This window comes from Leuciscus leuciscus (assembly GCF_965113295.1).
Source record: "Leuciscus leuciscus genome assembly, chromosome: 6".
NCBI lineage: Eukaryota > Metazoa > Chordata > Actinopteri > Cypriniformes > Leuciscidae > Leuciscus > Leuciscus leuciscus.
The window spans coordinates 15,234,173-15,258,417 of NC_138730.1; the positions used below are offsets into that span (position 1 = coordinate 15,234,173).

The 24,245-nt window shown below is 39.1% G+C and overlaps 1 protein-coding gene across 11 annotated transcripts in view; it reads left to right on the forward strand.

The window, feature by feature from the left end:
- tnk2b (tyrosine kinase, non-receptor, 2b) overlaps window positions 1-24,245 on the forward strand; it is a gene marked incomplete at its 3' end in the record, with an annotated part of 106,984 nt that overhangs the window by 41,923 nt on the left and 40,816 nt on the right. For 2 of the 11 annotated variants that reach the window (XM_082173935.1, XM_082173936.1), the window contains exons 1-3: window positions 12,552-12,691; window positions 21,316-21,508; window positions 22,829-22,899. In XM_082173935.1, the coding sequence (XP_082030061.1) occupies window positions 12,629-12,691; window positions 21,316-21,508; window positions 22,829-22,899 (327 nt within the window). In that variant the 5' untranslated portion in view covers window positions 12,552-12,628. Of the gene's footprint in view, window positions 1-6,404; window positions 7,681-12,551; window positions 12,692-15,436; window positions 17,047-17,635; window positions 20,859-21,315; window positions 21,509-22,828; window positions 22,900-24,245 lie in introns of those variants that run through there. The other 9 variants (XM_082173939.1, XM_082173940.1, XM_082173942.1 and 6 more) reach the window with 7 other exon arrangements.

Consider the following 24,245-nt stretch of genomic DNA (forward strand, 5'->3'; position numbering starts at 1 on the left):
GAGGAGGAGAGGGAGCGGGGGCCGGTGAGAGGATTTTTCACGAGTGAAGATATTACTGCGCGAAGTCGAAGTGCTCCCAAGCACTTGCTATGGTATTCCGCCATACAATATAGTTATCCATTTTACACGCTTAGAAAAGTGCAACGTTTTGTTTTGTGTCACCGTCCTAGGTCGAGTTACACTACTCGAGTAACTGTATTTAAATAGGGAAAACGTGGAGGTGTTTGGTAGCTTCTCTGCTTGGCCCCTATTGAATGAACTGGGCTAAGCTAAGTGCTAACAAAGTTTCGCCGCAAGACAGAGCGATTTAGTGCACGTACTGAGACTGACGACGGGAGGTATGTATCAACTTAGTCTTAGTTAAGGGAATAACATAGTTTAATATGAAAAAACGGTGGAGTATCCCTTAAGTTGAAATAGTTGCCAAGTTCCCCTTTAAGGGTTTGACAACAATATATACTCGTATTGGTGATAATCGTAAATTATTTTGCCCACAACTTTTGTGTGAAAAATATGATATACTGTAGTGACCGCCCTAATTACAACATTCCATGAATTATCAATACAAAGCTTCACAGTATAACCCAAAACTAAAAAGTGCAAACCCTGCACTGCAGCTGATTTAATTGGTAATTTAATTGGTCAGCAACTGAAAAAAATACTAACCACTAATCTTAACCTTAGTTTAACATTGGTTGGACATCCTTTATTCAGATCCATCCATGATTTTTCTGAAGACTTTTCTTGACTGGCCCTCAAATACTGGCGGTGCCACAGTATTTTTCCAAACAGTAGTACCATGATGCATAGATTGCAAAAATGAACATGAAGTGCCTGATGCAAGATGCTGAAAAAACACATTTAAAAACATCTGTCTGACAAATTCATACATAGACCAAATATTAAAAGACATTGTGTTTTTTTTCTTTTTTCTTTTTTTTTCTTCTTTTTTTCCCTTCTGTTTCTTATGACATTAAGTCTTAAGAATAAATGTACTGCTTGTACATTGTCATATTCTTTAACCTATTTAACACAAATATAATAATCCATCTTTCTGATTGGATTTCTGTCAGTGAATAATTTAGGTGAAAGCTTATTATTCAGTCATGTTTCTACAGTAGCCATCTTTTATTTAAAAAAAGCAGTTTTAGAAGGTCTGTATGTATGTGAATATGTATAACATATGGTTGCTTAGATGTTACTGTAGTAATTCCTGATCCTATAATTTTATTCTTAAAAAAAAAAAAAAGTATTGTTGGTTATGTTTATGAAGTATGTTTGAATCCAAAATTATTTTTGTTTTGGCCAAGAAGTTTCACTTCCATTCATCACCACTAGTGACTGTTGACTTTTACCCTAAACAACTGTTTAAGTACAGTAATTGTTGATGGCCAATTTTAGTTTTATTTGCTAGGAAAAACAATACAAGCCTCAGTTAGTTAAAGGGTTGCACCAGGGTTACATATGCATACAGTCAGTGGGAAGAATTGAGAAAAGCATGTCTGCATGAGAGATGCAAAGTGGCATTAAATAGCAGCACAATTTTAGATGTCTTTGTGTCACTCAAAATACTATACTGTACTGTAGACTTCTGAGCATCATCAGCAAATAATCTGGCCTCTGGCTTCTTCTGTGGCATTATGCAGAGGAGTGATCAATAAAATGCAATCCTCTCCAGTCTCCACTGGACAGGACTTGGCCCCGATAATACACATGCGTACATATAGAAAATTAATCTCCACTGTAACATGCAACCTCTTGAAATCAGATTTCATGTGAGTGTGGATGTATTAGTCTTCACATAGCTATAACAGTCCCTGTTTAGTATGCAGGTCAGGCTATAGGCTCTAAATCCCTTTTCCATACCTGTGTGAGTGGTCATGTGGGATATCATATAGCCCTGTTTTAAAGCTTGATCTGAGAGAATGCTTAGAAGCACCATGGTGATGGACTGTAACATACACCTACTTTCTCTCTTTCCCATCGCTCTCAACTTTCTTTCATCTTTTCCCTTTGTTTCAGCAGCTACCATCTTGGTGTTTGGTGAGGAGTTCATGTGGTGTTAAACAAAGAGCTGCGTAACTAGGCTTTTTGTTAACTAATTGTGACTTCGATCGTGTCATTGACTTGTTTCTTCTGTAAGGCCATGTCCTACTCTAAATCATTCCAGTTAAACTGCCTGTTGATTCAGAGTGAAACAATGTACTGGGCTTGTGTGGTGTTGATTTTGTATAGAATGAAGACCGTGTAGGGGTGAACGCTGGTCTGTGTGTCACGTTGAAGTGTGCGGTTATGGCCTGGCAGCAGGAGAATATCCCCTAACAGTGGGTGGGGGAGGAGGGAATGTGGGTGAAGTGGGATTTAATGACATTGCTGTTGATGCTTCAGCCATCTGCTCAGAGAAAGAGAGAGAGAGTTCTGATGCAAAAAAAAAAGCTTAAAAACATGCCGAAAGAGACAGATGAGAATAGTGACCTGGCACTAATACAGCCTTTGTTCATCCTTGTCACCATCCTCTACACTCAAATTAAATAACAGAGAAGATTTGATTTAATCTGTTAATATCTGTACTTCCTTTTCAGTCTATTTATTGTACTTGGTTGCCTTCTTTTCCCCATTTTCAGCAACTGCTCTGAAATTTGTAAACTAAATTTTATGAATTGTCATGAGGTAAAAACAACACATCTTTTTAGAGCCATATACACTGACCAAAATTATAAACGCAACACTTTTGTTTTTACCCCCATTTTTCATGAGCTGAACTCAAAGATCTAAGACTTTTTCTATGTACACAAAAGGTCTATTTCTCTCAAATATTGTTCACAAATCTGTGTTAGTGAGCACTTCTCATTTGCCGAGATAATCCATCCACCTCAGAGGTGTGGCATATCAAGATGCTGATTATTGTACAGGTGTGCCTTAGGCTGACCACAATAAAAGGCCACTCTAAAATGTGCAGTTTTATCACACAGCACAATGCCACAGATGTCGCAAGTTTTGAGGGAGCGTGCAATTGGCATGCTGACTGCAGGAATGTCCACCAGAGCTGTTGCCCGTGAATTGAATGTTCGTTTCTCTACCATAAGCCGTCTCCAAAGGCGTTTCAGAGAATTTGGCAGTACATCCAACCAGCCTCACAACCGCAGACCACGTGTAACCACACCAGCCCAGGACCTCCACATCCAGCATCTTCACCTCCCAAGATCGTCTGAGACCAGCCACCCGGACAGCTGCTGCAACAATTGGTTTGCATAAACCAACGAATTTCTGCACAAACTGTCAGAAACCGTCTCAGGGAAGCTCATCTGCATGCTCATCGTCCTCATCGGGGTCTCGACCTGACTGCAGTTCGTCGTCGTAACCGACTTAAGTGTGCAAATGCTCACATTCGATGGCGTCTGGCACTTTGGAGAGGTGTTCTCTTCATGGATGAATCCCGGTTTTCACTGTACAGGGCAGATGGCAGACAGTGTGTATGGCGTCATGTGGGTGAGCGGTTTGCTGATGTCAACGTTGTGGATGGAATGGCCCATGGTGGCGGTGGGGTTATGGTATGGGCAGGCATATGTTATGGACAACGAACACAGGTGCATTTTATTGATGGCATTTTGAATGCACAGAGATACCGTGACGAGATCCTGAGGCCCATTGTTGTGCCATTCTTTCACGACCATCACCTCATGTTGCAGCATGATAATGCATGGCCCCATGTTGCAAGGATCTGGATCACAATTCCTCGAAGCTGAAAACATCCCAGTTCTTGCATGGCCAGCATACTCACCGGACATGTCACCCATTGAGCATGTTACTTTGGGATGCTCTGGATCGGCATATACGACTGTGTTCCAGGTCCTGCCAATATCCAGCAACTTCGCACAGCCATTGAAGAGGAGTGGACCAACTTTCCACAGGCCACAATCAACAACCTGATCAACTCTATGCGAAGGAGATGTGTTGCACTGCGTGAGGCAAATGGTGGTCACACCAGATACTGACTGGTTTTCGGACCGTGTAGTGAAAAAATGTGACTGTCCTAATTCAAATATGTAAAACACTAAAGAGATGATAAAAAATAAAATAAAATCTGGCCAATACAGAGAAGACCATATTTAGTAATTAGTGGATGATAACTTGTATATTAGGGGTGTGCAATTAATCGTATAGATTTTTCGATTTTTCTATGGTCTTGGACTTGTCTTGGACTCGCTGGTATTCGGACTCGGACTTGTCTCGGTCTCGGCCACTGGTCTTGCCAAATATGGCTTTTGGTCTCGACCAAGTCCAGGTGTCTTTATTATGTTCCCAGTAAGCACACATAGCCGCTTGATGAAACTTTTTTAATTTGATTGGTTCTACCGCCACCCGCCCGAATTTAATTAAAATATAATTTTTCGTCACGTCATCCGCCCGATCCGTGGTTTATCCGCGTGTGTGTGTGTGAGTTGGCTCGGCCCTCCCTCATGCAGTTTAGTTGATTGACATTGCGTGTATGATTGACAGGAACAGAATGTGAGGCTGATCAGACAGTCGAAACGAATGTGTGTGCTCCTTTAGGCCTATATCATAATTTTTTTGTTGTTATTTGAATAAGTCAATTATTTTAAATAAAATTAAAATCAGTCATTATTTCATTATTACATAATGATTTAATTTCTATAGGCTATATTTTAAAAAATAGAGTCGGCTCTTCAGATATGCGAGCCAGCTCCCGACGTTCACCTACAAGAGCCGGCTCATTCGTGAATGACCCATCACTACTAATAACCAATGGTTCTTGTGAATTTCTTAAACAACTTCCTGATGAATTTATTTTAAAATTCTGCAGTTTGTTCTCAAATAAAAAGAACATATGTTAAATTATTTTTTTCTGAAAATACATGTCTTTCATATTAACCCATGTCCAAATAACAATATAATACAATACAATATTTTTTTCAGGGAAGGCATAAACCAACCATAGGGGTACACTCTGTAATACTGGTCACTTCTTTTCTACACTACTGTACATCTTGAGTGAAGCTATACTGTCACTTAGTTGCTCAAATGCTCAGTACCAGTACCTAGCAGTGGTAATAGTAGTGGGTTGGTGTTTGTATATCAGTTCTAACACTGCTATTATGAGGTATCACCATATGTCATCATTCTGTTTTCTTTAGATTAGAAGATTATCAAGGGGGAAGGATTATCAATGTCTACACTTAAAAATCCTGGGTGTTGTGACACTGTTTTTGCTTTTAGATCAACAAATAATAACCCATAATGATTGTCCTGATAATGTCATGCATAAGACTTTTTTTTCATGTCCTGGACTCGGTCTTGACTCGGACTCGAACCTTTTTGGACTCGACTAGTCCTGGTCTTGGACTTGTCTTGGACTCGACAAAGGTGGTCTTGACTACAGCCCTACTACTTAGTACATATTTATGAAAAACCTAAAGCACTGTTTATTTAATTTCTCAAAAGCATTTTTATTCTGTTGTATTTTTTTGTCAGTATTGTTTGTAATTAGTTTCTTTGTTCTTATTGTATTGCTGACTGTTTACTTCTGTAATGGTTTTGAGGACTTTTTACTTGCATTAATTAACCAAATATTAGTTTTTGCTGAAGTATCAATAATTGTGAAATTTAAAATTACATTTAAAATTACTGATATTATGAAATAAGACTTTGAGTATATCAACCACCAATAATCGTTTCAATAAATCATGATTTCAATAGACCAAAAATATTGTGATTATGACTCTTTCCATAATTGAGCAGCCCTACTGTATTAATACTCAATTGATTTTAGTCTTTAGACAAAATATTATCATTTTAAATGTGAAATTTGTATTGTAAAATAATAAAATCCTCAGCAGATGTTGTCAGCACACTGAATGAATGAATAAACAAACACACACCAAAAAACATGTTTTTACTGAGGTCTGGATGTTTAATATTTTTAACTAGCATAATGAAAAAGTGCAAAGTGCAGAAAGTTAAAAACAGACCAGTGAGCAGACATTTCAGCCCATTGATTTCTTCAGTGCTTATCAAACAAACAGCAATTTGTCCCTTTTGTAGACACAATTTTACAATGAGATCAGCTGAACTTGATCAAGAGAGAATTACAGAGCTCCGTTATAATAGATAACTCAAATACATAACAAACGTAGCATTTATTTTTTATTTTTGCATGCATTCCTACTAAATACTTAAACATAGTGTTGTTTTGTGTAATATGTAGTTTAGCATGTATATAGCACCAATAATGTGCAGTCGCAGGCCAGCAAACAGTCTTAACCATCCCTTAGTGAACCTTTTTTTATAAAAAAGAAAAAGAACTGCACCGAAGAATCATGAGAAGGACGAAGAGCGCTTACTGGCGCTCTTGACCAATTGTTGAACGGATAGTTGGGGTGGTTTCAAATGAGCTTTCCCGGGAAAGGATGGACCCAGATATTTACATATGAAACCTTCTGGATGGATGAGAGAGAAATAGAGAGTGGCTTGGCAGTGTGTCTGTGATGGTTGTCAGAGGAACAGAGTGTACTGTATTGTTCACACCTGGGTGGAAAATGTTTCTCTCATAGCTTACAGCACTGAGACTGCAGTGTGCATGTGGCACCGACAATTCTGTTATGAGGAAAACATCACATTAATGCCCTAGACCGAAAAACTTGACTGGACGTACATGGACTAACTCTATTCTCCAGATGTGCTGGGGAAATCTGCATTAATACTGAGTGCTGTGAGCTGACACAGCAGCTGTTTTGGTATCCTAGTTCAGTCTTTGCCTCCCAGGGTCAGATGAGCAAAGACTTCTGGTTGGGTGGGCTGAAAAACAGCAGATTGGCCACACATTAAGCCTGCTCAGAGAGAATGTGGAGAGATTAGGAGACAGGAGGAAGCAAACGGACTACCCGTCACCTCCGGATGGATTCATCCATCTAAATGCATGGACTGTGGGTTCCCAGATGGCCCTGATTTTTGTCTCTCCCTCTCCATCTATTACTCTCTCTCTAACGCACTCACTTGCCGGATTAAAGCCTCTTCATCAAGCAGCGCCTGCGTGCATTCTGATTGGCTGAGAGCCTCAAGCCCACTGCTCACTGGTGAGTGCACTTGACGAGGTAGCCACTGTTGTCGGGGGCAACCACTTACTGCAGCAGCGGAAACCGGCAGCCAGGGCTTAAAGATCGAGAGGAAAGAAAAGGAGGGAGAAATTAGAGAGGAAAACATAACAACAATAACAAGGGATTAGCCCATGGCATCAGCCCAGCCATCAGGACTCCATTAAAAAAACCTGCCACCGCACACAGCTGTTTGTGAAAGGATGAGAGGGAGGGATGGAGCGTTTCAGATGAAGGAGCCCAATTGAAAAACAGCTGAGTGAAAGGGATGTGCTCTCTGCTTTGTACACAATAGAGTTGGGAAATGCTTACGGATGTGATGGACTGACTCCTGTAACTGATAGTGTGGCATCACATACAAATACACACTGACCAGATATCAAGGAACCAGGAGCAGCAGCCTCTTATGAGGAGCAAAAATCAGTGGTGTCACCTGTGCGCAAAAGATCAGGCCACATCCATGTCGATTTGAATTGGACGAGCAACACAGCTGGACTCTTCGTTTGACCTTAACATGGGGGACGTGGCAGAATACCAGCGTCTGCCCAGCGATTGCGATGAGGACGAGGTATTACAGACTGCCTAGATAACTGATAACAGTTTTGTTGGTGTTACCTATTTTGAGTGTTTTCATTTGTTTTATTGTCCATTACACATCTCAGCTTATTGCATCTGTGTACAGTCAGAATTGCATGCTCAAAGGTGGATAAACACTGACTAACCACTAAGTAGACGCTCACACTTCTGGTAAGTGTGTCAGTGTGTCTGTAAGATGTTACAGTAACCCACATGTGGATGATTCGTCATGTGATGTGTGGTACTCTGATTAGCATGGTGGTGGATACTCAAAATTTTCCTTTTCCTCGCGCACACAGAGGTTTTTGGCCAAAGAGCGACTGAGATGAGAAAGACTGTGTTCTGCTGTTGTTGTCATTTTTTAGTCTGAACAACAGCATCTGGTGTTTACATGGCATTGTTTGCTCTGGGTGGTGCTCGGCTACGCTAGTATAGTATAGTATAGTATAGTATAGTATAGTATAGTATAGTATAGTATAGTATAGTATAGTGTGTGTGTGTGTGTATATAGTACAGAATGTGTATATGTGTGTATATATGTGTGTGTATTATATATATATATATATATATATATATATATATATGTGTATATATATATATATATATATATATATATATATATATATATATATATATATATATATATATATATATGTGTATATATATATACACACACACACACATACACATACTGTACTATATACTATAAAGGCCAGTAAGACTAAAAAATTCAATTAAAAAAAATTTCATTTAATATTTTATATTTTCTGATAATATTCCCAAATATCTTTACTGGGATTAATCCCAGCATCTATGTAAACGGTGAAACCCCTATAACTATATAATAACTACAACTGCGAATGAGACCAGGGAACTGCTCACCATCTGTGCAGATGATTCTGTGCAGCATCCAAATACATTAGTATGTAGTGCAATTGTTTATGAGAGGATAACACACACACACACACACACACACACACACACACACACACACACACACACACACACACACACACACACACACACACACACACACACACACACACACACACACACAAAGACTCTCCAGGATGTGTGAATGAAAGCACAGAACACGGGAAAGCTCTGGTAGTGTGAATAAACAAAATCATGCAATGCTTGACAAGATACCGTAACTTTTCTGGAGATTTTTCAGAAGGAAAAATATGTGAAGGATTCTGTGTGAAGGAGGCTATATAGGGATCAGTACAGGGGAATTGGTGCATGGTTTTGTCTGTAAGGACAACTCGTTAGAAAGAGTGTTAATCTTGCTATTAAACAAGTAACTACAATTCAGTACTTTAATTTTCTAGCTTGATCCGATTAAATCCCAGTGGATTAAATCAAGTCACGCTCTACATTTATTGCAGAATATTCCGAATATTGTTTCTCTCTGAAATACTGTATGGAAGTTATGAGAAAACTTATGTATCTTAAAAGCTGTGTGCTGAAGAATTGAGCTGCATATTCAGTATGTAAACAGAAGCATGTGTTGTCTCTTTAGCTGTGTTCGATTTTTTTGTTTGTTTCTGTCTTCTGCCTGCATGACATTTCCAGATGAGCTTACTGGACTTTAGAGAAGATTATGGGTTTTTCATCTGCATTCTGGGGGAGAGTAAATAATCTGGGATCCCTTCAACACTGTGTGTGCTATTGGGATGGTCGTGCTAAATGTAAAGCATTATCTGTCATATTGATTTAGCTGATTTATGAGTAAATGTAAAGTTAGCTGATTTATGAGTAAATGTAAAGTTAGCTGATTTATGAGTAAATGTAAAGTATCTTCTTGGTCTGAAGTGTTGACGTTACTGGGTGTCATTCAAATGCCACAGGTCACTAGCACTTCTGTGTATTGCTGCCTTCTGGTGGTTCATTATAGCTCTGCAGCCTGTAAACAAATGAACCATCTGACCACTAATAAATATTTCTGTAAAAAAACGTTGAGTTGGCTAGAACAAACAATTCAGTAGTCTTATGGGTTTAACAGAGTAGGGCTCTGATTACATTAATCAGGTTTGATGCTCGTTTGACATGGACCATCGTAGAATCCTGCAGGCAGATATAAGAGCGAGGGGGGATTTGTCTTCTCTGTGATGTGCTACATATAGAGGTGAAGTGTGAGCTTTGCTCACCCGGTCCAAATGTGCAAAGCAGTGGTGGTAACTACAGGTCACATACACAAATGCACATAGAAGAAAGTGTTCCTTGATGACGACACCATCACCTTGTTTCTTTGGTGTTTACATTTGTATAATGCAAAATATCAAAAAGGAAAATTCTGTCTATTATTCATAAGACTTTTGTTCATCTTCATAACACAAACGAAGATATTTTTAATACTTTTTATTTTTTATTTTTTTATCCATATGGATTTTTTGGATATAAACATTGGTCAACGCCGCACATACAGGAAGCGTTTCAAATAGGGTTTAAACAGAATCTCAAACTTGCTTGATGCATGAGACCCAGTGAGATTTGTTCTTAAACTTCTGTTTACCATAGACAACATGTTTAATTTTGGGTGAACTATCCTTTTGGGTGAACTATCCTCAGGTCAAATCAGTTTTATTTGCATGGCACTTTTCACAGTGTATGATGTTTTACATCAGCTTTACAGAAAATATTGTCTTAATACTTCGGTTGTGAATCATCAGTGGTCTCACGATTCAATTATGTCTTCGATTCAATATCACGATGTGTTGCATCCTCACTTTTTAATATTACTGCACATGCCTACATTTTCATCAATGAATACAAGCAGTCAAATATATGAACTCCCTTTTTATTTTATCTGCTCCAAGAAAGTTCACTTCCTTAATGTAGCAAACATCAAACTTAAGTCTTAAGTTTGAACTTAAGTCTGAACACAGCAGACAATTGGACCATTTAGAACAAACACTAGTAAATACTAAAAGCGCATGAAACTGTCAAGTGTACTTAAGTTACAATAACGCTCACATGCATACGCTGTAAATTTTAAAATAATGGGTGCATTTTTTATTACTCGCTTTCGTGTTTCGCCTCCCTCCGCCATTTTACGCTAGCGCGAGAAGCGCGTATGTGACGAATAACGTCAGAGAAACATCAGTAAGCTGTAATCGATTGTCTATTACTGCATTGATGCAGAATCGCCCACGTCCGCATCGCAATGCATCGATACAACGACTAATTTCAACACTCCTGCTTAATAAGCCACAGGTCACTTTTGCAAGGGAAAAAAAACCCTCTGTAAGATAAATTGACTAGACACGACGACACCTACAGTGTCTACAGTGAACAGCTGGTTTAAATTTTCAAACAAATGTCTGAGCTCAGTCACAGGGACACACACACTTTCCCCTCCTTCACAGCTGTGCTAGCACTACCAATTTTTTCCCCATTCTCTTGCTTAAATAAAGCTCGTTCTTCGATAAGTCTCCAGAAAATTCCTACTACATTAGCCGCTCGGTCTGAAGCGGCGCTGGAAAATTCTTTGTTTCAGGGCAGTAATTGGAGGCAGACTGTTTATGACACACAGGGCCCCGCTTTACTGCATCTGTCCTTGCTCACCTCATCTTCCCTTTTGCTCCTGAAAAAAAAAAAAACACCACCACAGTTCAACCGGCATTGTACAGTTTGTTTATCCCTTAAAATGTTGCACATCTGGTTTAGTCTGTGGGCTTGATGAACGAATGGGGAATGCGAGGGAGAAAGGACGTAAATAAAACATGGTTTATTCTGCTAGGGGTGATGAAGCCAAAATGTCCCCTTTACATTCGGAGGGGGAAGAGAAAGGAGATAAAATTCTGAATGTGTTTGTTTATTAGAGGTTGAGATAACGTTTTTAGAGGGATTGAGGAAGGAGAATGCCGCGAACCAAATAAAGAAGAAAAGTCAGGCCATGTGGGAGTTGAGAGCAGAGTGGGAGAGAGTGTGAATATAAAAGAAAGATGTGGTGAGAGCCAGAGATAGGAGGGGATATGGTGGTGTTCAGCAGGGGGATTTGTTAAAAGCCCAACATATGGGAGGAACACAGGAAATGAGCTCTCCGTCCTGCAGTTAAATCTGACCTTTTGGCTCACGATCAAATGCTCCTCCATCCGAATACCATAGTCTCTCTGTCCCGGGCACAGGCTGATGGAGGGAGGAGAGGGAGAGCGAGAGGGAGGGAAAGAGAAGGGGCACTTCCCCAGCGTCTGTTTGCGAGTTACAGGAATTCCACAGTCACGCACTAGGGGGAGAGAAAAAGAGAAAGTCGTAGACGCTCCTCCTGCTCCAGAACAGCACGTCCCCTCTGACACAAACATGCAAAAAGACAAAAAAAAAGTCAGTACCTCTTCCAAGCAGACCACAGAAGCACTTAGGGACGACTTTGTCTGGGCTTTGCAGCTCTTCTGATTCTCTTATCACTTTCACTGTGGCTGTCATCTGACTGAGGGATTTGGGAATAGAAGAAACCGTCCTATTAATAGCTGGTTGGTGGACTGAGCAAATGGATAGAGGAATTGGCAACTGAAGAAACTGACTCCAGTACATTCTGCAAAATATTTTTGCAATAAGGACTTCACCTTGCACTCTGACTCTGGACTTCTGACTCGCTTCACAGCCTCAGTGTAAACTTGGTTTTGAGATGTTCTAACTAGGCTGCCAAGTGAACAGTTCCCTTTGGTGAACTTCTCTCTGGTGTTTTCTTGCCTTTCCCCACACGGTCCCCCCTGCATACAAGTTCTACAGACTAGCAGTGATCTTCGGTTAAAGGAGCTTAATGTGGATTGCCCGCGATGGAATGTAGTATGTGGGCTGTTCAACTTCAGGAGACCTTCAAACTGAGGAGACCTTCACAGTTTTGGAGTGGTGTCTCTTCATCTCGGACCTTGTTCTCCAACAAAAGAGTCTCGGACGCTTAGCTTTACTTTTTTGTGGATTGTCTCATAGAACTCAAGATGCGTCGTTTTGACAAGCTCAAAAAATCATTCCCTTTTCTTGCTCATTTCCATGTGTACAGAGTAAGTCTGTTTTTTATTCTCTTGTGCGGAGCATGCTAGGTTTCAGTATGAATAATGGATCTGGGAATTTCAGGACTGACATGTTAGTTCAGCATCTGTGTTGGTGTGAAACCACACCATGCCTTTACACATGTGCCAGAGCTTAGCTGTGTGCATGGATATCATCAGATCATACCAGAGCCTTATCCCCAACAATACATCAGACCTTCACATTGCATAACTTGTCCTAACAGTCCACCCTTTATTTATGTATGCAGTCTCAGCAGTCAGGTGTCTGTGTTTTGTTTGTTTGGCATGCATATACTATTCAGTGTACATCTATTAATTCACTCTTGTAATGTTTTTTCTTAAGTTTGTGTGAAGGGTGTAACCACTCTTGGTTGTAACTCGTGGCCTTAGCCCAAGGGCCATGGATGTAGTTCCCTTGGGATTAGAGGCTACAGCTTTCTAACACTTCACACTGCACAAGCTTGACTTGTTGCCACTAGCATTGTAGTGTACCTGTGCTTGGGTAATATCCAAGCTTCTGAATCCTAGCGGCACCACTGTATTTTTAAAATGATAATACCATGATGCATATTATTATGAATATTAATTATAATTATAGGCTGAATTCAGTTTTGGATTGGCGCCTGTAGCTCAGACTAAAGAACTGGACACAAAAAGGAGCAAAACAAAGTTGAACGCAATACTGAAGTCGTAAGATATATATATCTTTTTTTTTTTAAAGAACTCTTTTTAATGTAATAGCATCTTAAAATGCAAAGCACATTGTGCAAGACTATAAAAGCTGACAATGTAATGACCGTAAATATGCATATCATGCATGTGCACATGACCAGTGATTAAAAATTTCACAGATGGAATATAAGAATGCAAACTGCCACTTGATGCACATTTTAAGCAAATAGAAAATGTAAAAAATCTACTCTAATAATCCATTCAGAATCATGAAGGACATTTACTCCAGCTTCTAACTATACTCACAGAGACTCACAACGGTCATTGTAACAAGACCAAAAACAGTTCCTATTTAGCATGTTACTTGTAAGGATGCATTGAAAAAAAGTTAAAGGTGCTCTAAGTGATGCTGGGAGTGTTGACATTTCGAATTGTTGTCAAACAAAACGGAGGCTAGCTAGACCCTCCCTCCTCCTCATCCCGTCTCCTCCCTCCTCCCCTCCCTTCCGGCATAAAGGAAAGTCAAAGTATTCACTAAAAACAAAGTTAAGTTTTACTGATACTTCATTCAATGTGTAATGTCACCAAGTTAGATAAAATCTTTTATATATTGCAGAACAGAATGCAGAAAAAGAGAAACATTGTCTTAAAATCGTTTCGCCACCTGAGGTTATAACTATTGCTCCCATACAAGGACGCAATAATAGCAAGATAACGTTAGCTTCGCGTTTCCCAGTGAGCATAAACAACGGCGGCGGCGTAAACAAATTTAGTCAAAGTTGTCAATAGCCTATAAATGAACATTCAAATCCATAACAAACAGTGGGTTTAAACAATCATTCACACAAATTGTCGCTCTACTGTGAATTTGCTTGACCATTTACAATAGAGATTGATCGCTAGCTGCTAGAAACATATAACGTTATGTTTTATTCACCAAAGCTAACGCTGACTGCATAGTTCTAGCTAATTACATCCTTGTGTTGGTTTGGCGAACATGAACGTCAATTTAGAAAGAAAAATGGATTTACCTGTTCTGCAAAAACAGAGCAACTGAATGTCGGATTGGAAGGGTTTTTCCGATGTAAATTCGGGACTTCGCGCGTTCCTTATCCTTGTCCCTTATCCTTGTCCCTCTTCTTTGCAATTTGTTCATCGGAACGTCGTCTCTTTAGTCGTGTGTCGGCCATAATTCAAACTTCCCTCTTCATGCTTCTCTCTCCTCCACACACCCCCTTCATGTGCACGCGCACTAACCCCCAAACCACACCCCTCAAATACTTCTTGTCGGTGATTGGCTGGAACACTGTTTGTTGTGTTTCGTGGTGCGGGTGAGCCCAGTTTGTTTTTGTTGCCGTTTGTGGAGCCTGTGGTGTCTACAGAGACCGCGTTTTTTTACAGTGTGTTCAGGGGACAGGCAGCTAGCGGATAGTGAGGAGATGTTTGCTGTATGTGACAAAAAAATTTTTGGCCTAAAAAACGCGTGACATCACTTAGGGCACCTTTAAGTTATGAGACGCAGCCTTCAGTCTCAAGATCAAGATCAGGTGGTTCAGACACCCAAAAAAAATTTAAATCACAATTGAGCCAGACATTTTATGGATGCGTTGCCATTGTCGGTGTGAGGACTCATTGCTTGCTTGAAATTAGCAGATGGATTTGTCAGACTACGAGCCTTCATATTAAAGACAAGGTTGTAACAGATTTCACTCTGTAGTTTTGACAGACACGTTGCTGGCAGCAACTACACATTGACCCACTTTGCCCACAGGGCAAGTGTTTTCCCTCTCCATCATCAGCTACTCATCTCAATGAACACTTTCTAGAAGTCTCTAAAGAGACCTGGTTTCCTCTTTCACACATTCCCCCTAATCTTTTTCACAGGAGAGATGTTTCCTGTATGTTCAGAGTTTTTGATATATTTTTTTGATACCATTGAAATTTCATAATTCTTGTCTTGTTCATGTCACCAATTTCAATATCAAAAAAAAAAAAAAAAAAAATACTAGTCTAACTAACACAAGTATAACAAAGTCAATGATAAAAATAAAATAAAAATAAAAATATTTACAAGAAATAGGACAAACTACAATAGAAAAACAGTGGAAAGAGTACTGAAAATACTGGAATTTCTAACTTCAATATGAGACCTTGAAAAATTTCAATATTTAGTATCATTTTCAATACCATCGGGAAAACCACCACATACTAAATATTTTTATATCAAAATTGTCCATCCATTTTGTCAAGGCAATCATTATTTTCAAGCTTCAAAAAGCACAAAACTCATTGTAACAGTAACATATTTGAATGGAAAAGTTTAATTCAAGTCTTCTGAAGAGACACGTCCACTTTATACGATGAACAGATTTTAATTTAGGCTTTTGTTTACATATTTAAACATTGATCATTAACCATTACAATAATCTAACTTAAACATTACAATAGGGTAACTCTGTTGCAATACCTCACACACAGCACAAGGAAGCCTTATTTCAAACTGAACTGAATTTGCAAAAAAGACAAGTAAACAGTCAGTAATAAAATAAGACCAAAATACGTTTTTATATAAATTTGAGGTATTCAAAATATGACAACACTGAATTTTTATATGCAGTGTGTGATTAAGGGGTAGTTCACCCCAAAATTAAAATTCTGTCATTAATTACTCACCCACAAGTCGTTCCAAACTCGTAAAACCCGTTCATCTTTGGAACACAAACAAAGATATTTTTGATGAAATCCGAGAGCTTTCTGACCCCACATAAAGCTGTTGTGTAATTAGCAGTTTCAAGGCCCAGAAAGGTAGTAAAGACATCGTTAAAATAGTCCATGTTACTACAGTGGCTCAACCTTAATGTTATGAAGCGACGAGAACATTTTTGAGTGCAAAAAAACCAAAAGAACTTTTTTTCAACAATTTCTTCTCTTCCCTTCACTTCTCCGATGCTGTACTATAAAACGCAGTGCAGCGCTTCCGGGTTCTACGTCAGAACGCCGGCTCAGAACTCATGCGTCGGGTGTGCTCACATGATGTCTTTACTATCTTTCTGGGCCTTGAAAGTGGTTATGACATTGCAGTCTATGTGGGGTCAGAACGCTCTCAGATTTCACAAAAAATATCTTTGTGTTCTAAAGATGAACAGGTTTTACGGGGTTTGGAATGACGTGAGAGTGAGTAATTGTGACTCCGCCTGTGAAACCCCGGCTAAAGTCGCAGAATATAACTATGAGTTTAAGAGCGTCAAAGTAGTCAGTCATAAAAATGACAAAAATAGGTCATGTGTGTTTATTGCTGTAAATGATCTATTATACCGAGGGTTTTGAGATGCAATACTCAAATTTTCATTTATAACATGATAAATACTGAAATTAATGATTTTATTGACACTACGTTATACTTTTGCGCAAACCCTGGAAGCTAGTTATTTTAGTCGATAAAGTTTTAAATATGGATATTTTTCTTACACAAATGCATTGCTTCACTTTAGAAGGCCTTTATTAACCCCCGGAGAGCCGTGTCGAGCACTTTAATCATGAATAGATGCGCTTTGATGGACTTCCAAAGACAGACACCCATTCACTCTCATTATCAAGCTTGGGAGAGCCAGGACTTTTTTTTTTATACAACTCCGATTGTATTCGTCTGAAAGAAGAATGTCATATACACTTAGGCCACATCCACACGAAGCCAGAGCTTTCCCTATCCGATATTTTTTTCCCCGTTCAAAAAAAAAATTCCGTAAACACGGCGTCGTCTCAAGAAATATCTGCGTACACACGAAACCACTGAAACCGACTCAAAACGATGTAGTATACATGCCAGACCAGTATGTGGCGCTGTAATTCTGCCACAGACATACACTAAAAACGGAGAAGAAGACTTAAAGCATGCGCATAAACCTTGCGCACTGTATACTATGGCTGTATACAACAATAATATTGGGCACAGTAGCTTATTTTTTTCTTTTCTTTTTTAATCAAGAACTTTGTTGAACAATATGAAAAACCATAAATGTAGTTGCTGTGACTTAACGGTGTCTGACTAGTTGACACTTGGTGTGATGACATCATCGTTTCACAAAATGTACGGATTGGCCGTACACACGAAAACTCAAGGGCGGCGTTTTCAGATTTATCCACCTTTCAAAAAATAGCGGTTTCAGTCTCCGAAAACGCCGGATCCGTGTGGACGAAACGCCAATACGATAACAAATTTATACGTATACAGCGAAACGCGTCTCCGTGTGGACGGGCCCTTAGGGTGGCTTCAGGGTGAGTAAATCATGGGCTAATTTTCATTTTTGGGTGAACTGTCCCTTTAAGAGCCATATAATATGTTGTTTATTTAGATAAATCGAACATCAGTGTGGTTTGACCTGTAATGTCATACAATGTAGTAATGTAGTTAGATAGACTAGGTTATTTATATGTGCAAATCATACAAATGCCCCATTCCGAAACATTTCTATCATACATTTACATTGTAAAAAAAATAAAGATCTTCCTGGTGCATTTCACTTACAGCCGATTTGATTTCCTGTAGCATTTTCATCGATAACTTTTGACAACGTTTAATTCAAGAGCATGGAGAGATTCGAGCTTGACGTCATTTGACTCTGCAGTGAGAACCACTTGGAGAGATTTGCGATTGCATATGACATTACACAGTCCGCGAGCGCACACTCAATATCTTGGTCCAGTTCATTCGTATATTTGAGAGCTCGCGTCCAGTTTTCTGCGAATACATGAATGTGCCCTCGCGTTACAATATTGCAATCGCGACATTTGCAATTCAAATATGCCATAGAAACCTGCGGGTATGAATAAAATTATGCACAAAACATGCTGAGAGGAGGCGGGTGTGTCAAACTCGCATGAGTAGTTGTAATTCGTTACTTCCACCCCTGCCCTCTGCTTAGGGTGGCTCACAAACTTTCTCACACAGCTCGAACGAGTTCTTTCGTTTGAATGCTTAAATTGGCAAGGCTGGAAAACACATGCAAGTGATACATTTTCGTGACCATGCAGCACTGGCCCGATCGGGACACTGACAGGTCCTTCAACTGTCTTGGACGTCTTTCATGCTGAAAGGCGAACCTGTATCCACCATGTTAGGCACAGAGTGAATGACAGGGTCCCTGCTGTAAAATCTCGCAAGGTAAATAAGAGGATGACATCTAGTGGAGAAGACTAGTAATAGGATTAACATCAATCAGATTTTGTTCAATTTTTGTGGAAATAAATATGGAAAAAATATGTATTAGGGGCTTTTGAGAATTGATATCGAATCACCCCCATTTAAAAAAAAATATTAATCGAAAAATCTATTTGTTTTGCCCAGCCCTAGCAAACAGGGGCATTTTGTCACACAAGTGTGTGCATTTGACCGTTCAAGCCCAATAAAGCACCAAAAACAATGCTTTATGAGCTGCGGCTTTGTGTGCGCGTTTCAAGGTGTGTGCGCACAGAAATCATCTCTCAGATGCACATATACTGAAATGAGTTATCTTTCAATGAAACATAACTTTTTTAAAACTTTTTTTTTAACTCTTATACCTTGTAGGCTTAAAAACGCATTCAAATGATAAGACAGGTTTATCATGTATATCACACACCCCTAGTTCAGACATTTTTACTTTTGCATCAAGACCTTTAAGTTTGCAAACAAGCAAAGTAGACAGGATATATTGCCATGTTTGGACATGACGTTGGATTTGTTCCCAGTGTGAAGTGTGAAATGTTGCTGGGAAGTTCAGTGTGTGGGGAGGGATGTGGGTGCTTGTAGATGTTTAGTAATTTGGATTTGTGACCCTCTATTTTGTCAATATTAACTCCTACTTAGCTATTTTTAGTGGCAATTGCTAAGGCAAAGCTTCACGATTATGGGGCCCTATGAAATGAGTTCCTAAATTCTGTGTTTTCAGCTTCATTTTTACTGGATTCTTAATTCAAATTCTGTGACATTCAGCAATATACAGTAAATTACATTTGTATGATTTTTTTGATCATAGAAATCATAGGGCCCTACTATTAGTAATGCTCATACTTGTAGTTAAAGAGAGAATGAAAGGGAGAGAACTTCACAAATATTTCAGTGTGTGACTACATTCTGAAAGTTATTGATGGTTAAATGAATGTCAAAAAGGCCCTGACCCCTATGACCCATGATGTTTCATGCATCAACAGAGGAAGCACTTTGGCCACAAAAGACTTCTTATGCTCTCTAACCTTCCTGACACTCATTCAAGAAACCTGTCGACTTTGTAAACCCTTGTTTTACACACACATCTTGGCAAGCTTCCGCCTCTTTCACAAATCTGCAACATCTGAAGACTTCTGTCTGCACATAGACCAACTATTTAAAAAGAGCACTGACAGAACACAATGACACATCCTGTGTGAAGTGAACAGCCTCTTAGTCTAACTTTGACAAATGACACAACTCAATTGATTGAAACCAATTGATTGGGTTGTTGTGGACTGTAAGCCAGTGACCGAATAAACAAACAATATATTGACTATTAAATTAATGTTTCCCCCTGTTAGATCAGATTTATTTCACAGTTGTGCAATGTCTTTTGAATAATTTTCATTTAGGTGTTCAGAAATTGTTTATTTTTAAATGTTTTGCAATTCATTGGCATATCATGTAAATAATTTGATTAAAAACTTTGATTTAACAGCCTCAATTTCAACACACTTTTCAATTTTACCCTACAATCCCTCACAGCTGCTTGTTCGTCACTTTGTGGCATTGCATATTGAGTGAACTGATTCTGTCTGAAGCAGTTCCCCACATGGATTTAGCATTACAATCAAAGCACAAACCCATGTTTACAAATGTTTTGCTATTGTAAGCTTTCTGTCATTTACAGTATGCAATCTTAACAGCCTGTTATAGTTAGCTGCACACACCATATGCAGTTTCATTGTATGTAAAAGTTTGAAGAACAAAAGCGTTAAAGTTCCATGATTGCCCAAGCGCACAATGTCATTCAAAAGGGCAAGGAGGAACTGCAGTCTCTCTGATCGCAAGATTGTTCTGCTTCCTCCCTATTGCTTTAATTTTGTTAAGACGTGACTGACCACAAGGCCTCCAGAGAAGGAAAGTGTGTCAGAATGAAAGAACACCAGTGTGAAGGAGTGCAGTGGGAGGGAAAGATTGGAAATTGAAAGCAGCTGATGTCCAATACGCTCCAACAGAAACATGAACAAGCACAAAAGCAGACTATGGAAAACAGTAGCACACTTTTAGCTGTCCCAGAGCTTCCAAGCACCAGTGCCAGTGTTCTTCCATCCGTTTGCTGTTCCATTCATCTGTTCCCCTTGTTACAAAACCTGAGCTTAGAGGGAGCGTGGATGTTCATTCTTTGAAAGGTGATAAGGACTTTGGGACTTGGGAATTGAGTGCTTATGATTTTTATGGAAACATTTTTAATTGGGTCAGAAGTGGAATTCGAGATGCAGCAGCTGCTGTGGAAAGGTAAGGCCTGTGTTAGCTGGTTAGTTTTGGAGGTGTGGAGATGCTCCTTTTTGGAGGAATTAAAAAGCTTAGAGAGCGACTCAGCACATGTGGCCTGGGCCAGGGCCAATGCCATCTGTCTTTTATGAACTTCAGGTGTGTGTGTGTGCGTATGCTTACCAGATGTTTGCCACGGTTGAACAGTTAAAGCCAACGTATAGTTTTTTTATGAGCTGTTGTTGCCGCATACTCTGAGCTGAATCATTAATAGCATGTTAAATGCTCAATCACACTTTTGGACTTGGTCACTTGTTGCTGTCTAGATGGACACCACTTTTTATTTTTGGCTAGCCTAGTGGTTAGGGAATTTATTTAGTTGGAGAATGGCTTGAACATGTTTGCTTCTGGTGTTTTGGGAGAGTCATGGCCTATGGGGAATCGCTCTGTGGACTTCATTGGTGTGTGTCTTTCTGTGCAGAAGCTGGGCAGCAGTATGCAGTGTGAGGAGGGCACTGAGTGGCTGCTGGAGCTGCTGATGGAAGTGCAACTGCAGCAGTACTTCCTGCGCATCCGTGATGAGCTCAACGTTACACGTCTCTCACACTTTGACTATGTGAAGAATGAGGACCTGGAGAAGATTGGTATGGGCCGGCCCGGTGAGTCCAACCAAGGTGTTTTGCTTGTAGCTTTATCACAAATAATACTTTCCACAAGCACTTCACACAGAGATCCGGCATCAACACTTATGCAGAGATGCAAACCAAATTTTTTTAGGATTTTAATTGTGATGATTGACACAGTGATAACCATAGCAATGGACACACTTTTTTTTTTATTTCCTTTTAGCATTGTACATGAGTCAAAATGCAGACTATAGATCTGCCACAACAACACTGAAAAGAGTGGAAAAAACCCCCAAAACAAATCAGTGTTGTCTATTACTTTTAATGTTTCTTTTTTTCTTAATTTTATTACTGACTTTTTCCTTGACTTATTTAGACTTAAAATTAAATTTAAAACTTGTTGACAACTACATGCTAGTATTTTATTATATTATATTATATTATAATTATTATTGGTTTTAATGATTCACTTTAATTTATTTAATTTATTGTTTTTTACAGTGGTAAACCCAGCAGCAGTTTTAAAAGTCTGTCAGATCAGTCACGCACATTAAGCCTTTGTGAAACCTGAAGTGAATTTTGAAATTTCCCTTAAGCCGGCCCGATTATTGCCCATCTCAAGCTCATTACACGCCTCTTCTACTACTTTTACCTCTTTTTGGCACATGTCCTATTTTACCCTCTCTTCATCTTTTTCTCACTCTTTTTCAGTTTCTTTCGGTTTCTCTTTCCCTGATTCAACTTAATCTAAACAGGAACTGTTTGCAGAAATAGATTTGAAATTAGAAGTCAAGTGTTTAAATTATTTTTTGGATTAAGCTGCATTGACAGGATTGATTACAGAGGGTGATTTGACTCATTCTTCAGTTTGTAAAATCAAGCAAAATCACTTATTGTAATGTTGTTCCATTGGACAAAGCACTCTGAAGGGTTTAAACTTGTACTAAAATGTTATTTGAGCTGTCATTTTTCTAAATTACCCTTGAGACTCTGTTCTATGTGGATACATTTATGTTAATTCATTACAGAAGTAATTCCTTAGGGTGGATAAACCGAAAACCCTTTCTAGTGTCCTTGCACATATCATGTGACAATTACAAGGTTTATCAGCTTCACAACTTTGCACAGGTACTGTAGTAAGCAATTACTAAACATTGTCTATTTGAATTTTTATTCAAGTTCATTGGTTTGCTTCATACACATTGTAAGTCTTTTACTGTAACCACAATGTTTGCTTGATTGAAGAATACAGTAAGTCATTCGTTTTTTCTGTGGTAATTGTCAGCATGTCACTGTTGATAAAGCTGAACTTGTTCTGAACCCGCAATATTCATAAAATAACATTCTCTCATTTGCTTTCTTTGATAGGGCAAAGACGGCTGTGGGAGGTGGTGAAGAGGAGAAAAACCATGTGCAAGCGCAAGTCTTGGATGAGCAAGGTATGTCATCAGCCTTCCTCACACGTACTGACAGATTAATGAGACTTCCAGTCCAAGGTCAGGTCCCACACACAAGCACACATCCGGACAAGAACTTCACTTCAGTCATTGGTCATTCAGCTCACATTGTCCCTCAAGCGCTTTACAGTCTCTCACTTGTCTTATTGAACCTGAAAGGAATAAACATTTAAAGCACTTGACCTAGACTATTTCAGCAGCCTTTCGTCTTTTGCACAACATAACTTATGCGATTGCTTTTGTCAAGCTGAGGTCAGTAATGATGCTTCTTAAAAGATATCTCGCTGTTCATGGAGCCGAGCAGTTCAGAAATTGAGCCCTCTCTGTCTTAACAATTTCTATGTGTTATCTGTGTGGGTTTTTTTTTTTTTTATCTTATGTAGTTGGTCACTGAAGTGCTGAAGCAGGAAATGCCCACTCAGGCCTGCCGCTCACTCACTAAAGCACTAACCAGGTTAATGGTCCATCAAATGCTGCAGGAAGAGCCTCAAATTGGCCTTAGACACAAGCAATAAATCGGCACAATGTGGGCCTTTCTCTGGGGTTTGTGTGTGCATTTTAAGCGTGTGCGCGTGTTTGACGATAGATTCAGAATTCAGAGGAAATTAAGTTAGTGCTTGATTCTGTTGGTCAGACAAAAATTTATAAAGCATAGTTTTCTGCATTCTGCCAAAATAAATTATGGATGATACATTGATAATTTAACAATATTTTAATTGTATAAAGTGAACCCTATATCATTCAAACTGAACTGATACTAACAGACCTTTTTATTTGGTCAATATGTTTGAAAAGTTTGATTCTGGGAATCACTTCTTTGTTTCATCAATTAAATGTTCATGAAAACCCCTGCATGTCCTTGTACTTACTTTAAAATATTTCTGTTATTTCACTTTTTGCTTTAACCATTTTGAATCTACTTGGCAGTAGGCTTGCTGTGGTAGTATGTGTTATTGGTGTTACACGGCACCGCCCCACTGTCGTTTTGCTTTTTTTATAGAAATTTAAAAAAAAAGTTTGGTTCAGTTGGACAACTACAATAATAAAATGAAATTGTTTGCTCTGCTCCATACAGCATGAGCTGCACAGTGCAGTAAGAGTCAGATTTCACTCATCACGTGACGAGAGTAAGGAGAGATGACTGACAGGACGGAGGAGGAGTATTTGGTGCGCCAAATTTGGTGCGTCGGTTTTTGGTCTGTTTTAGGGTTGGCAGACCCTTTAATGCTGGTTTGCTGTGAAAAAATAAGCTAGGAACTAAATCAGACTGTGTAAAAGCAGTGGCTTGTTATGCCCAAAATATTTTTATAACAAACCATAAACTGACC